Source organism: Oryctolagus cuniculus, chromosome 16 (assembly GCF_964237555.1).
Source record: "Oryctolagus cuniculus chromosome 16, mOryCun1.1, whole genome shotgun sequence".
Taxonomy (NCBI): domain Eukaryota; kingdom Metazoa; phylum Chordata; class Mammalia; order Lagomorpha; family Leporidae; genus Oryctolagus; species Oryctolagus cuniculus.
The window spans coordinates 66,043,436-66,056,133 of record NC_091447.1 but is presented as its reverse complement, the minus strand read 5'-3'; the positions used below and the strand labels follow the sequence as shown (position 1 = coordinate 66,056,133).

General features: G+C 57.9%; 1 protein-coding gene across 1 annotated transcript in view; it reads right to left on the bottom strand.

Annotated features, from left to right (window-relative positions):
• Positions 1-2,779: 2,779 nt before the first annotated feature.
• The window catches only part of NCAN (neurocan), a 28,990-nt gene continuing 19,071 nt past the window's right edge, over positions 2,780-12,698 (bottom strand). The window contains exons 9-15 of the mRNA XM_070059068.1: positions 10,542-10,658; positions 9,535-9,648; positions 8,197-8,355; positions 7,225-7,307; positions 6,367-6,511; positions 5,333-5,515; positions 2,780-5,053 (exon numbers count right to left, since the gene is read on the bottom strand). Coding sequence (XP_069915169.1) covers positions 4,908-5,053; positions 5,333-5,515; positions 6,367-6,511; positions 7,225-7,307; positions 8,197-8,355; positions 9,535-9,648; positions 10,542-10,658 — 947 coding nt within the window. The 3' untranslated portion in view covers positions 2,780-4,907. The remainder of the gene's footprint in view (positions 5,054-5,332; positions 5,516-6,366; positions 6,512-7,224; positions 7,308-8,196; positions 8,356-9,534; positions 9,649-10,541; positions 10,659-12,698) is intronic.

Genomic DNA, 12,698 nt, shown 5'->3' with positions numbered 1-12,698 from the left:
AAACCACTGCAGGCCAAACGCCCGCCCCGGGCTGCGCTCTTAACTAAGTGTATAAATTTCCCTTTTCTGATTCGACGAGGCGCTGACCCCACCTCCTTCCGACCCAGCCAATGAGTGCTGTGGCGTATTTCCCTGGGCAACCCTGATTGGTCTAGAAACGGGCGTGGATCCAGGCAAACCAATGCGACTCAGTCCCTGGGATTTGGGTGGAATGGGCGAGCGGAGGCTGGGGCCGCTGTACCGCTGTATGGCGGCGGTTTCAAGGAACCCAGGTGAGGGGAGCCTCACCTGCCTCGAACCCTCCCTCCTGTCCGCCGCCGCCTAGGTCTGTCCCAGCGATCCCGCGTGCCCTGCCAGAGCCGTTTTCTGTTTATTTAAGCAAGTATGCACTTAGCATCGGCCCTCTGCATCCGCTCAGGATTGGCTCCAGGAATCCCCCAGAATACCCGCATCTGCAGCTGTCTGGGTTCCTTATATAAACGGGGTGATATTCTCATGAAACCCATGCACACCCTCCCACGCACTCCAAACCATCCCTGGATCCTTTATAATACCCAACATCACGTATGCTATGTAAATAGCTATTGTATTGTCTGAAAAATGACAAGGAAAAAAAAGTCGGTACAAGCTCATGAACGATGTCAATTTTCTCCTTTTTTCTTTATTTTCTGAGAGGCAGAGGTAGACAAGGAGGCTCCTGTCTGCTGGTTCACTCCCCCGCAAAGGCCCACAATGGCCAGGGACTGAAGCTGGGGGCTAGGAACCCCAGCCGGGTCTCCCACGTGAGTGGCAGGAACCCAGTTACTTGAGCCATCACTTACTCCCTCCCAGCGTGCGCATTAGCAGGGAGCTGGGGTCAGGACACAGAACTGGGGGTTCAACTCAGGCACTCTGATGTGGGATGCAGACAGAAGCCAGGAGCTCCATCCGGGTCTCCCACGCGGGTGCAGGGGCCCATGGACTTGGGCCATCTTCTACTGCTTTCCCAGGCCACAGCAGAGAGCTGGATTGGAAGTGGAGCAGCCGAGACTCAAGCCAGCATTTATACGGGATGCTGATGGTGCAGACAGTGGCTTAACCCACTGCACCACGACACTGGCCCCAAGAGAGCAGGTTATTATAAAAAAGCGAACCTGGCTCTTTGCTACTTTTTGCTTCCTCTCTTGCTGTCACGGGTCTCCTTTCCACATGGTCTCACCTCATGGTCTTCTGAAAAGCAGAAGTGCTGAGCCGGCGCCGTGGCTCAATAGGCTAATCCTCCACCTTGCGGCGCCGGCACACCGGGTTCGAGTCCCGGTCGGGGCGCCGGATTCTGTCCCGGTTGCCCCTCTTCCAGGCCAGCTCTCTGCTATGGCCAGGGAGTGCAGTGGAGGATGGCCCAGGTGCTTGGGCCCTGCACCCCATGGGAGACCAGGAAAAGCACCTGGCTCCTGGCTCCTGCCAGGATCAGCGCGGTGCGCCGGCTGCAGCGGCGGCCATTGGAGGGTGAACCAACGGCAAAAAGGAAGACCTTTCTCTCTCTGTCTCTCTCTCTCACTGTCCACTCTGCCTGTCAAAAAAAAAAAAAAGAAAAAAAAAAAGCAGAAGTGCTTGGGCCTCCAGTACTGTGAGTGAAATAAACCTCTTTTCGCTATAAAGTATCCAACCTCAGGTATTTTGTTACAGTAACGCAAAACAAAGACGTCCATGTTTGCCTTACTGTGAACTGCTTTGTCCATAGCTTTTTTTTTTTCTTTTTTTTTTTTTTTTTGACAGGCAGAGTGGACAGTGAGAGAGAGAGAGACAGAGAGAAAGGTCTTCCTTTTGCCATTGGTTCACCCTCCAATGGCCGCCGTGGCCGGCGCGCTGCGGCCGGCGCACCGCGCTGATCCGATGGCAGGAGCCAGGAGCCAGGTGCTTTTCCTGGTCTCCCACGGGGTGCAGGGCCCAAGCACCTGGGCCATCCTCCACTGCACTCCCTGGCCACAGCAGAGGGCTGGCCTGGAAGAGGGGCAACCGGGACAGAATCCGGCGCCCCGACCGGGACTAGAACCCGGTGTGCCGGCGCCGCAAGGTGGAGGATTAGCCTATTGAGCGGCGGCGCCGCCCTGTCCATAGCTTTTGCACATTTGGCTAGCGGATGATTTTTCCCATTGATTTTAGAAACTCTTGGCCGGCGCCGTGGCTCAATAGGCTAATCCTCCACCTTGCGGCGCCGGCACACCGGGTTCTAGTCCCGGTCGGGGCGCCGGATTCTGTCCCGGTTGCCCCTCTTCCAGGCCAGCTCTCTGCTATGGCCAGGGAGTGCAGTGGAGGATGGCCCAGGTGCTTGGGCCCTGCACCCCATGGGAGACCAGGAAAAAGCACCTGGATCCTGGCTCCTGCCATCGGATCAGCGCGGTGCGCCGGCTGCAGCGGCGGCCATTGGAGGGTGAACCAACGGCAAAGGAAGACCTTTCTCTCTGTCTCTCTCTCTCACTGTCCACTCTGCCTGTCAAAAAAAAAAAAAACTCTTTATATATGAAGGCAACAAGTCCTTTCTCTCTGATTTAAAAAAGTCATTTCCAAGTTTGACATTTGCCTTCGACCTATTTCTTTGTTTGTTTGCCCTGATGGCCAAATCCTCACTATAGCCCCGAGGGGTCCATCTCCCGCCTCTGGCCTCCACCCTCTGACTCTCTCATTCTGTTCCAGCCCTGGGAAACTCACTGCTGTCTCTCAAAAGGATTCCCCTCTCTTTTTGTCGTGGTTCTTCCCTCACCGAATGAAGAAAAGCATCAGGAGGTGGAACAGGCAGGTGGAACTGTTAAAAAAATTTTATTAAAATGTCCAAGAAGTACATTAATGTCCACAGTGTCAGCTATCACAGAGCCACGGAACACTGCGGCTTACAGCAACACCAGCAGTTCCCACAGCTGTCCACGCGCACACTCACACCATGCCCTGCGCACCGCACATGCGAACACATACGCGCACCTCGCGGGGAAAGGTTGAAGGACAAACCACCACTTCAGAGAAGACCAGAGCCCCTCCCACCCTGGAGCTGGGGCGGGGGCAGAGCAAGGGGGGATAAGGGTTCCAAGGGCAGGGAGCGTCAACCAAGACCCCCACACAAGCTGTGTCCCCAGCCACCACCACCCCACCCCAAACGAAGGAGAATTCTTTTTTGTGTGTGTGTGTGACATGGGTAACAGAAAAACGTGTTATTCTTATTATATATATTGTTTAACCCAAAGCGACAAAGACAAACCTCTATGCCTAGGCTTTCTCAACTATGAGTGGACAAGGGACAATGCTGATGGCAGGGAAAACTGAAAGGCAGGGTTAAGGGCCAGGATCCCATGTACAGCCAGTGTGTTCCCCTCGGGAACTCCCAGGGCCGGGGGCAATGCACCTGCCCGCCACTGCCTGCGCTGTGCTCCCAGGATTCCTCCCACCTCCAAGGGCCCCAGAGGGAGGCTGGATTCACCACCTGACCGTCCCCCCTGTCCTTCACCCACTAAGACCAAAGACCGAACTTGAGCTGAAATCCAAGGTCAAGGACAGGGCAGCCGCGGAGTCAGAGCCGTGGGCTTCCGAATCACCACGTGGGAAATGGGCAAAGCGTGGTCCCTAAGTCACCGCGATGCAGAAAGGACTCGAGGAGACAGGGTAGAAGCACTTAGCACCTGCTCCGCAGCTGTCGCCTGGGACTGTAACTTGTGCAGAGGGATAAGGGCTCAGTTAACACATCTCTGTCCTTACTGAGCCCCCCTCAGTGTGTACATTTTTTTTTTTCGTCTGCACAGAGTCCTTTTCTATCGCCCATCCGCATGTCTGACCCTGACGGGAGGAGCGGAGACAGGAGGAGAGCTGTGGGTCTCTCAAGCCAGGCTTCAGGGACCAGGGTCCTGGCTTCCGGCTCGGGAAGGTGTTTTCCAGTTGAAGTGAGCTCTTCCCCACTGATCAAGTTTCCAGCGAGGAGAAACACGGTTGGGCTGGTCGACACCACACCTCGCTTCACCACGCTCAAGCTTCCGGTGTTTCTAGCCGGCTGGGCAATGGCTCGAGAGGGGGGCGGGCGGTGGAAAGGGGGTGGGGCGCTGGGGAGAGGACCCAGGGCAGGGGCTCTGCCAGCGGCTGCTAGGGGCATGGGTACAGGCAGCGGGCTTGAGAGCTTGGCACCCAGGAGGATGTCCCTGAGAGACGGAGGGAAAGAAAGCCCTAAAGATCCTGTGTGTGAGATCCACCACTTCTCAGCCCTGGCCTTGCCTGGCGCAGGTGGGTGAGATGCCTGCCCTCCACTGCCTACTCTAGCTACGCCCTAGCTCTGATGCTACTCCTAACTCCTGGGACACCACTCGGGAGGCTGATCCCAAATCCCTCCTAAAATTCAGCACACAGCAGTTCCACGCCCAGTTTGACAAAAGACTGGACTTGAGCTAGAAGCCAAGGTCAAGGAGATGGCAGAGGCTGGGTTCCAGCCAACAGCCGCTGGTTGCACTGTCTCTCCCCAAGGCTCTTGATCTTAAGTGGAGGCGTCCGCCCGGATGGGGAACAGCCAACCACTCACTAAGCCTGAATCTTTGCCCCAAAAGGTCAGGTCTTAATCTAAGCGCCAGCCCTTGCACGGGTCTCAAAGCCTTATCCCAGCACCGCCAATCACTCAGGCAAACAAAGGCAATGCAGAGTCCCCTTGGTCTTGTATATTGGTGAGCGAGCAGGTGCATCAGGGTGTGGCTTGGCCACACGGGACTTTTGCAATACACGGACCTCGTGTGTGAATGCAAAGGAGGAGGAGGGGGCTCTGTACAAAGGGTTATGCATGTGGTTTGGGGTTCAGGGGCTCCCAGACGCTCTCGTCTCTCTCTCTGGGCTCTGTCTCCCCACGCGAAGGTTCCAGAAGGTTCTGCGGGAGGGGGGGGGGCTGTGCTTCTTCCTCCTGCTGTTCAGCAGAAATTCCCTTCCTCCTTCTCCCAGTCCTCCGCGGGGGGCTGTTTGTGCTTTCTGTGTTCCTTGTGCGGTTTGTGACGATGGTGCTGGCGGTGGTGCTGGTGGTGGTGATGGTGTCGCCGCATCCGGTGTGACCGTCTGGCTGCAGGTGGGCCGTGGGGAGGCCAGGACAGGGAAGAAGCAAAAAAAAAAAAAAAAAGAAAAGAAAAAAAAAAGCAGTGAGCCTACAGGAGTGGCTTTGATGCGGGGGAGGGGAAGTGGAGGCAGAAGACCCCGCCCCACGTGATTGGCAAGCTTGTGCGGTGGGCGGGGCAGGCCAGAAGCCAGCTAGCCCACCGTGCACGCGGATGCAGGGGGATGTGTTGATGGGAAAAGCCTGGGCGGGGGTCTCCCGGGCTGGGGGAGGGGAGGAGCCACTTACGTTTGGTGCAGACAATCTGGGGTCTGTCCCATTTGCCGTTGCTACGGCAGCGGATGGTGGCCACGTGGTGCTGGGAGAAGCCCTCGTCGCACTGGTAGCGCACGGTGGCGTGGACGTTGTACTTGGCCTTGCGGGCGCCGACCAGGGAGGCGTTCTCCACCGCGGGAGGGGGGCCGCACAGCACTGGGGACACAGGGGCCTCTCGTTAGGGAAGGAGGCACCTGCTCTGGTCGCCCGCGGTTACAGGTGGCTGTGTTCGCCAAAGCCAGGAACTCCCTAGGGGACCGCCCCCTGGGACACGCTCCGCCCCCTGATTGTCACAGCAGCGCTAGGGCAGCACTGGGGACAGCGGGTGTAGGAACTTGAGCAGGCGAAAAAAGGACCTCGGGGCCAGTGCCTGCGGCGCGGGTACAGCACGTGGCCGCCGGTTCGAGTCCCGGCCGCTCCACTTCCGATCCAGCTCCCTGCTGATGCGCCTAGGAAAGCAGCGGATGATGGCCCAAGTGCGTGGGCCCCTGCACCTGCGTGGGAGACCTGGAAGAGGCCCCTGGCTTTGGATCGGCACAGCTCTGGCCTTTGTGGCCAATTGGAGAGTGAACCAGCGGATGGAAGACTCTCTCTCCCTCCCTCTCTCTCTCTCTCTTCCTCTCACTCTCTGTGTAACTCGGACTTTCAAATAAATAAATAAATATTTAAAAAAATAAAAAAGTTAAATAAACTGTGAAATGCCACATCTCACCACTTAAGCAAAGAAAAAGCTGGAGGAGGGGCAGAGTGGGTGAGGAGTGACAGGAGGCGGGGGCAGCGAGCACCCGCCCACTGCGCACCTGCAGCGGACGGTCACTGGCTCCCACAGGCGAGCGCCCGCCCACTGCGCACCTGCGGCGGACGGTCACTGGCTCCCACAGGCGAGCGCCCGCCCACTGCGCACCTGCGGCGGACGGTCACTGGCTCCCACAGGCGAGCGCCCGCCCACTGCGCACCTGCGGCGATGGTCACTGGCTCCCACAGGCGAGCGCCCGCCCACGGCTCACCTGTGCCCTTCTTGCACACGTAGGGGAGATTGTAGTTACAAGGGACGTCATTCCAGCGGCCGCTCTCGTGCGCCACCATCACCACGCAGTCCTCGCCCCCCGCGAAGAAATTGTCCGGCTGGTTCTCTCGCCAGTTCTCGTATTGCTGCAGGAGGGACCCGCGTCCCAGCTCAGCCCAGGCTCGGCCACCGGCTCAACCCCGGCCACATCCCTCAGACTCATCCCAGGGACCCAGTGTCCCCGTCTCGACCGCGGGCGCTGTCCGGCCTGTGAGGTCCTCCTCCCCCTCGGCCGCCCTACTTCCTAGCTCCTCCCAGCCCCCTCCTTGTCTGTTTCCCCGATGGGGTGGCTTTTAGATAAATACTTGGACAGAATTCAAAAGATGGCCTCAGCCTGGAAGTCCAGGAGGGCTTCTCGGAGGAGGCTGCAGGAGAGCTGAGGACCCTTTGAAATCTTTTTCAGAAAAGAGTCCTGGGCCCCAGGAACAGGATTGAAAACATTGGAGAACTGGTGGGGGCCAGGGCGTGGCTTATTATCAAGACACTGAATGGCCGCAACATTGTTAGTTTAATGCTGTGTGAATTTCACCTCCACGGGGCTGGCAGGTGTGTGAGGAGGGGAGAACGTCCCCAGCAGGTGGCCAGGCAGAGGGAGCTGGAGGAGGCACCAGCCCCCAGTCCTGTGTTTGCAGCCTGAGTGACTGGCTGGGCGGGGGCTGGGGAAGCTGGGGCGGGGTGGGAGGACACGGCCTTCGCTGATGCGCCATTGCCAACTCCGGAATCTCGGAGGGTACCCCCCTTGCTCCCTGGACGCCCAAGAGGGTAAACCGAGGCCGGGGGGCAGGGACCCACCACTCACCAGCCCTGTGTTGTCCGTCCACTGGAAGTCCCTCTCCACGATCCTGTCGTTTAGCCCGATCCACGTGTTTTCGTGCCCAAAGCCTGCAGAGGTGGGGGGGGGAGGCGGCGTGAGGGCTGGGAGCCGGCCCCTCCTGTACACCCTGGGGTGGGGGCAGGGGAGGAGGAGAGGGTGCGACCCCTTTCCCCAGCCTGGGAGGCAGCCGGGGAGGAGGACCCAGGGTCCCTTGGCGGCCCCGGGTATGGGCAGGAGGCGACCTGAGTCCCTTCTCTCGGCAGGCATGCCCAGCAGGGATCCTGGCTGCCCTCTTGCCTGGGCAGTGCGGCTGGGGCAGGGACATGGCGTGGGCGGGACTTGAAGCCCCAGTGGGCGGTGCCAGGCCCGGGGCAGGGTGTCGCTGGCTGAGCAGGGGCTTTGAGGATATATGGAGGAGATGGGAAGCCAGCACCAAGCAACCCAAGGATCCACGGGGCCACTGACTACACAGAGCGGTGAACAAATGGCAGAAGAAAAACAGCAAGCTCCGGATCGAGCGAACGCCGCGCTCTGCTGTGTTCTTCACGTCAGCCCACACATCACAGATGTCGCCCTCCGTCACCCTCTGTCCCCTGGCCCTGTGGCATCTGTTGTTAGCACACTCAGGCCCTATTACCCAGTACGGATGAACATAATACAGTACCATACAACTATTAATGAAAATATTCTTTGATTAGATAGTCACTTGTTTGTGTCACCACCCAACCTCCCTGTGGACATAGCAATGTGTGTCCTGTGTGCTGTAGTGCTGCGGTGCCTGGCACACACACTAAGTATTTGGTGAATGACTGAATGAGTGAACCCATGGGCGTGGGAATTAACAGGGAGCCAGGGCTTGGCTTAATGGGCGCAGCTATGGAGAGGTGGCGTCATGCAAAGAGGCCACCCCCGCCAGCTATGCTGGCTGGGAGACACCCCCCGCCCCGGAGTGCCTACTGTTGATGAAGCTCTGCTCCTCGACAGAGTGGACGCTGGTCAGGTGGCCGGCCCGGCGGCGGCAGTCCCTCTCGGCGTCTTCCCACGCCCGCCGGTGAGCGAAGTAGCGGTAGCAGTGGCCCTGGAACTTGTGCCAGCCCCGGTCACAGCCCTCGGTGTCTGGGAGTGTGAGACAGGTGCATGGCGAGGGGCTGGCCTTGGCTCATCAGCCAGGAGCCCAGCCAGCCCCTGCGCAAGGGGTCCATCCCAGGGTCACCTCCCCGTCACCCATCCCCATCCACGTCCCCACTTTCCTGCTGGTGGAGGTTGACGTTCAAGGTCATTCTCTAGGCCCCGCCCCTGCCCAACATCTCAACATTTCCTTCTCTGATTGGCAGGGCCACATCCTCTCTGGGAGGGCACCTGGACAACTCGGAGAAGAGCCTGGCAGCTCTGTGAGGTGTTAGATCCAGGGGCCAGCGCTGTGGCACGGTGGATTTAACCACCGCCTGTGCTGCGGCATCCCACTTGAGGAAGGGTTCGCGCCCCGGCTTCTCGACTTCCTTCTGATCCAGCTCCCTGCTAAGGCACCTGGAAAGCACCGAGGGATGGCCCAAGTGCCTGGGCCCCCGCCACCCATGTGGGAGACCCGGATGGCGCTCCTGGCTCCTGGCTTTGGTCTGGCCCAGCTCTGGCTGTTGCAGCCATTGGTAAAGTGAACCAGTGGAAGACCTCTCTCTGTCTCCATCTTTCTCTATAACTCTGCCTTTCAAATAAGTAAATATTTATTTCTTTATTTATTTGAAAGGCAGAGTTACAGAGAAGCAGAGAGAGAGAGAGAGGTCTCCCATCGGCTGGTTCACGCCCCAGATGGCCACAACGGCCGGAGCTGTGCCGATCCAAAGCCAGGAGCCAGGAGCTCCATCCGGGTCTCCCACGCGGGTGCAGAGGCCCAAGCACTTGGGGCCATCTTCCACTGCTTTCCCAGGCCACAGCAGAGAGCTGGATGGGATGAGGAGCAGCCCAGACTCGAACTGGCGCCCATATGGGATGAGGGCATTGCAGGCAGCGGCTTTACCTGCTATGCCATAGCGCCGGCCCCCCAATAAATAAATCTTGAGAGAGAGAGAGAAATAGTGGGTACAGGTCAGTTGTGATCATCTGTGGATAGTGAACCAGCGGCTGGAAGAACCCTCTCTCTCCATTTTTCCCTCTCTAACTTTCTAAATAAATAAATCTTTAAAACTCCACAACTCACAATTTTCCTCCTGTAGGGTTCACAGCCACGGAACCAGAGGAGGAGACCTGGAGCATGTCGGGGGAGCCCGCGCTTGCCCGTGATGGGGCACAGACACTCACCTTTCTCGCACAGGCTGCCCCCGTAGCTGGGGAGGCAGAGACACACAAAGCCGTTGACCTCGTCGACACAGGTGCCTCCGTTCTCACAGGGGCTGCACATGCAGTCGTCAATGTCTGGCGTGGAGAAGGAGGGGCCGAGTCAGAAGAGCAGCCGTCCCTGGGCTCTGAGCACCCCCTCCCCGGGGAACCAGGCAAGACACAGAGTCACGATCCGACCCTGTATCCTGCACCCAACTGCGGCATTGGTGGTCTGTGCAGGGTGGAATCTCATACAACTACCATAAACCAGCATTACTGAGCTCCGATGGGGACAGAGGCCACACTTGTCACAAAGTATCTGGATGTAGAAGGAGATGCTGAGGGCAGCTCTTTTACCAATTCTGTGTCCAACAGTGCTTGAAGCTCCTGTGACATTAGGGGAGTCACTTCTCTTCCTTGAGTCTTTGTACAAAATGGTGACAAATCATGGCACCCTTTCCAGGGTGGTTCTACCTGGAGACTCAATGGAAGAGCTCCAGAAATTTTATCATGTACATTTTTTATAATTAATTGTAGTGTGGTGGAAGCACAGATCTTAATAAATTCTATCATTTATGGTTAAGGCTTTAATTTCATAATTAATCATAGTTTGGTGGAAGCAAAGAGCTCAATAAATTATATCATTTATATTTATTGTTTTAATTTTATAATAATGCTGTGTTGGGTCCCGGGGCTAGCATCTTACAGTTCCAGTGGTGGTGCCTATATCCCTGCCCACCCAGGAGTGGGTGGGAACCCTAGAGACACATCAGCCTTTTATCTTCCTTCTGCATCCCTGCCTGGTAGTAAGAGCAGGCAGCAGCCCTGAGCTCGGCCCAGATTTGGCTTTAACTAGGGCTTGATTTAGCTAGACTGAAGGAGAGGGGTGCGGGGAGCAGCTTTTGGTAAGCTCCGAGTCCTGTGGGCTTTGGCCACCCCGGCAGACCCCCAGGGTCTGTAGTGAAAGACTGGGGGGGGGGGGCACTCACCAATCTCGCAGTTTTCCCCAGCAAAGCCTTGGTTACAGCTACAGCCATACATGGTGCTGTTGGCACTGCACGTACCTCCGTGCAGGCATGGGTTGTTCTCGCAGGGATCCGAGGGTGCTGCAGGAGGCACGGGCCATCGGGTCACTTGTCTGCCTTAGAATGCAGACCTTGTGCCCCGAAGCTGTCTCATCAAAGCCTTCTATGTGGATGGGGCCGGTACTAACGTCCCATACAGATTCCAATTTGAGTCCCGGCTGCTCCACTTCCAATCTAACTCCCTGCTTAGGCACCTGGCAGGTGCAGGAGCCCAAGCACTTGGGCCATCTTCTACTGCTTTCCCAGACCATCAGCAGGGAGCTGGATTGGAAGTGGAGCAGCTGAGACTCGAACCAGAGCCCATATGGGGTGCCAACACTGCAGGTGGAGCCTTTGTCTGCTACACCACAGCGCCGGTCCCGGCTTTACCTCTTTCGCCGTAACCTTAGCGAGCGTCATTTGTAGGTAGGGGTGGTGGATTACAGGGATCATGACCACGGGCCGTGGAGCCAGAGACCTGGTTCAGTCCTTGGCTCTGCCACACCCTAGGGGACCCGGGGCACGTCACGGATCTGAATGTCAGCTGTCTCACAGAGCCGGGCATCTCAGGACGTCTCCCCCGGCCCCGCCCCCATTTCCAGCCGGGTTTCCCCGCATGCAGTCCGAGGGGTCTCCTCTGCTTCCTGGGAACCCAGATGTCTTGGTAGGGCTCCCCGACTCCTGGAAGAAACTGCTTCCCTTCTGGAATGCGGGAGGAGCAGGGCAAGAGCCGCCGTCCTGTGCCCGCCAACCCCAGGGTCTCCCAACACCCAAGCATTCCCGGGAGGGCGGAGCCAGGGCACAGCAAGGGGGGGCCCAGGCCTGGCTGGTGCAGGAGAAGCTCTGTCTCGCTGTCTCTCAAATTTAAAAAAAAAATGACTAAGTAAAATTGTGAAAAAGAAATTGAGCTGACACGAAGCAGTGGGCTCTCCTTAGCCTCTGCCTTCACCCTCCACCTAAACCAGACTCCCACCATGTCCCTCCTCTTCCTGGACCGCTCCACGGCTCCCTGTTGCCCACAGAAGAAAACCGACCTCCTCCTCACGGTCCCTGGGGCCCTGTGCAACCTCCGCCGGCATCCCCCGTGCTCACTCGGCTCCAGCCATGCTGGCATCCCTGGTCCTCCAGCAGGCCAGGCGTGGCCCTGCCCCAGGACCTTTGAACAGCTGCCCCCTCTGCTGGGAGCGCTCTCCCACCAGACCCCCGCGGGGCTCCTCACTCCTCCCACGGCTGCTTAGGCCTCTCCTGGTCGTCCCTTCCACCTGTGGTCCCTGCCGTGGTTCCTTTATCTCTCCCGCCATCATCACGTTCTCACACCAGCAGAACTGACTTCCACTAGTTTCCCTCTCCCTAAAGCAGCGACATTCCAGGTGGCGGCTGCCAGGCTGCTCATGCTTCGGTGACTTAGAATGAAACAGGAGTGAAAACGCAGGGTGGTCATGCGGTGCAGAGGGTTATGTTGCCGCTTGGGATGCCCACATCCTGCACCGGAGCGCCTGGTTCGAGTCCCGGCTCTGGTTCCCGACTCCAGCTCCCTGTGCATGTGCACCCCGGGAGGCAGCAGTGATGGCAAAGGTGCTGGGGTCCCTGCCACCCACGTGGGAGACCCAGATGGAGTTCTGGACTCCTGGATTCGGTTTGGTCCAGTCCTGGCTGTTGCGGGCTTTGGGGGAGGAACTAGTGGATGGGAGAGCTCGTTCCATCTGTCTGTCTCTTTCTCTATCTCTGCCTTTCAAACAAAACGAAAAGGCTGAGTCTCGTGGTGATTAAGCTGCTGCCTGGCCCACATATCAGAGTGACAGGTTCAAGTCCCGGCTGCTCCACTTCCAATCCAGCTTCCTGCCAATGTGCCTGGAAAGCCGTGGGTGACGGCCCAAGTGTTTGGGTCCCTGTCACCCATGTGGGAGACCCGGATGGAGCCCCTGGCTCCTGGCTTCAGCCTGGAGAAGCCCTGATAATTGTGAATATTTGGGGAGTGAACCAGTGAATGGAAGATTCCCTCTCCCCCTCCCCCTCCCCCTCCCTCTCCCTCTCTTTTTCAAACAAGCAAAAATGAATAAACAAACAAGTTTTCAACATGAA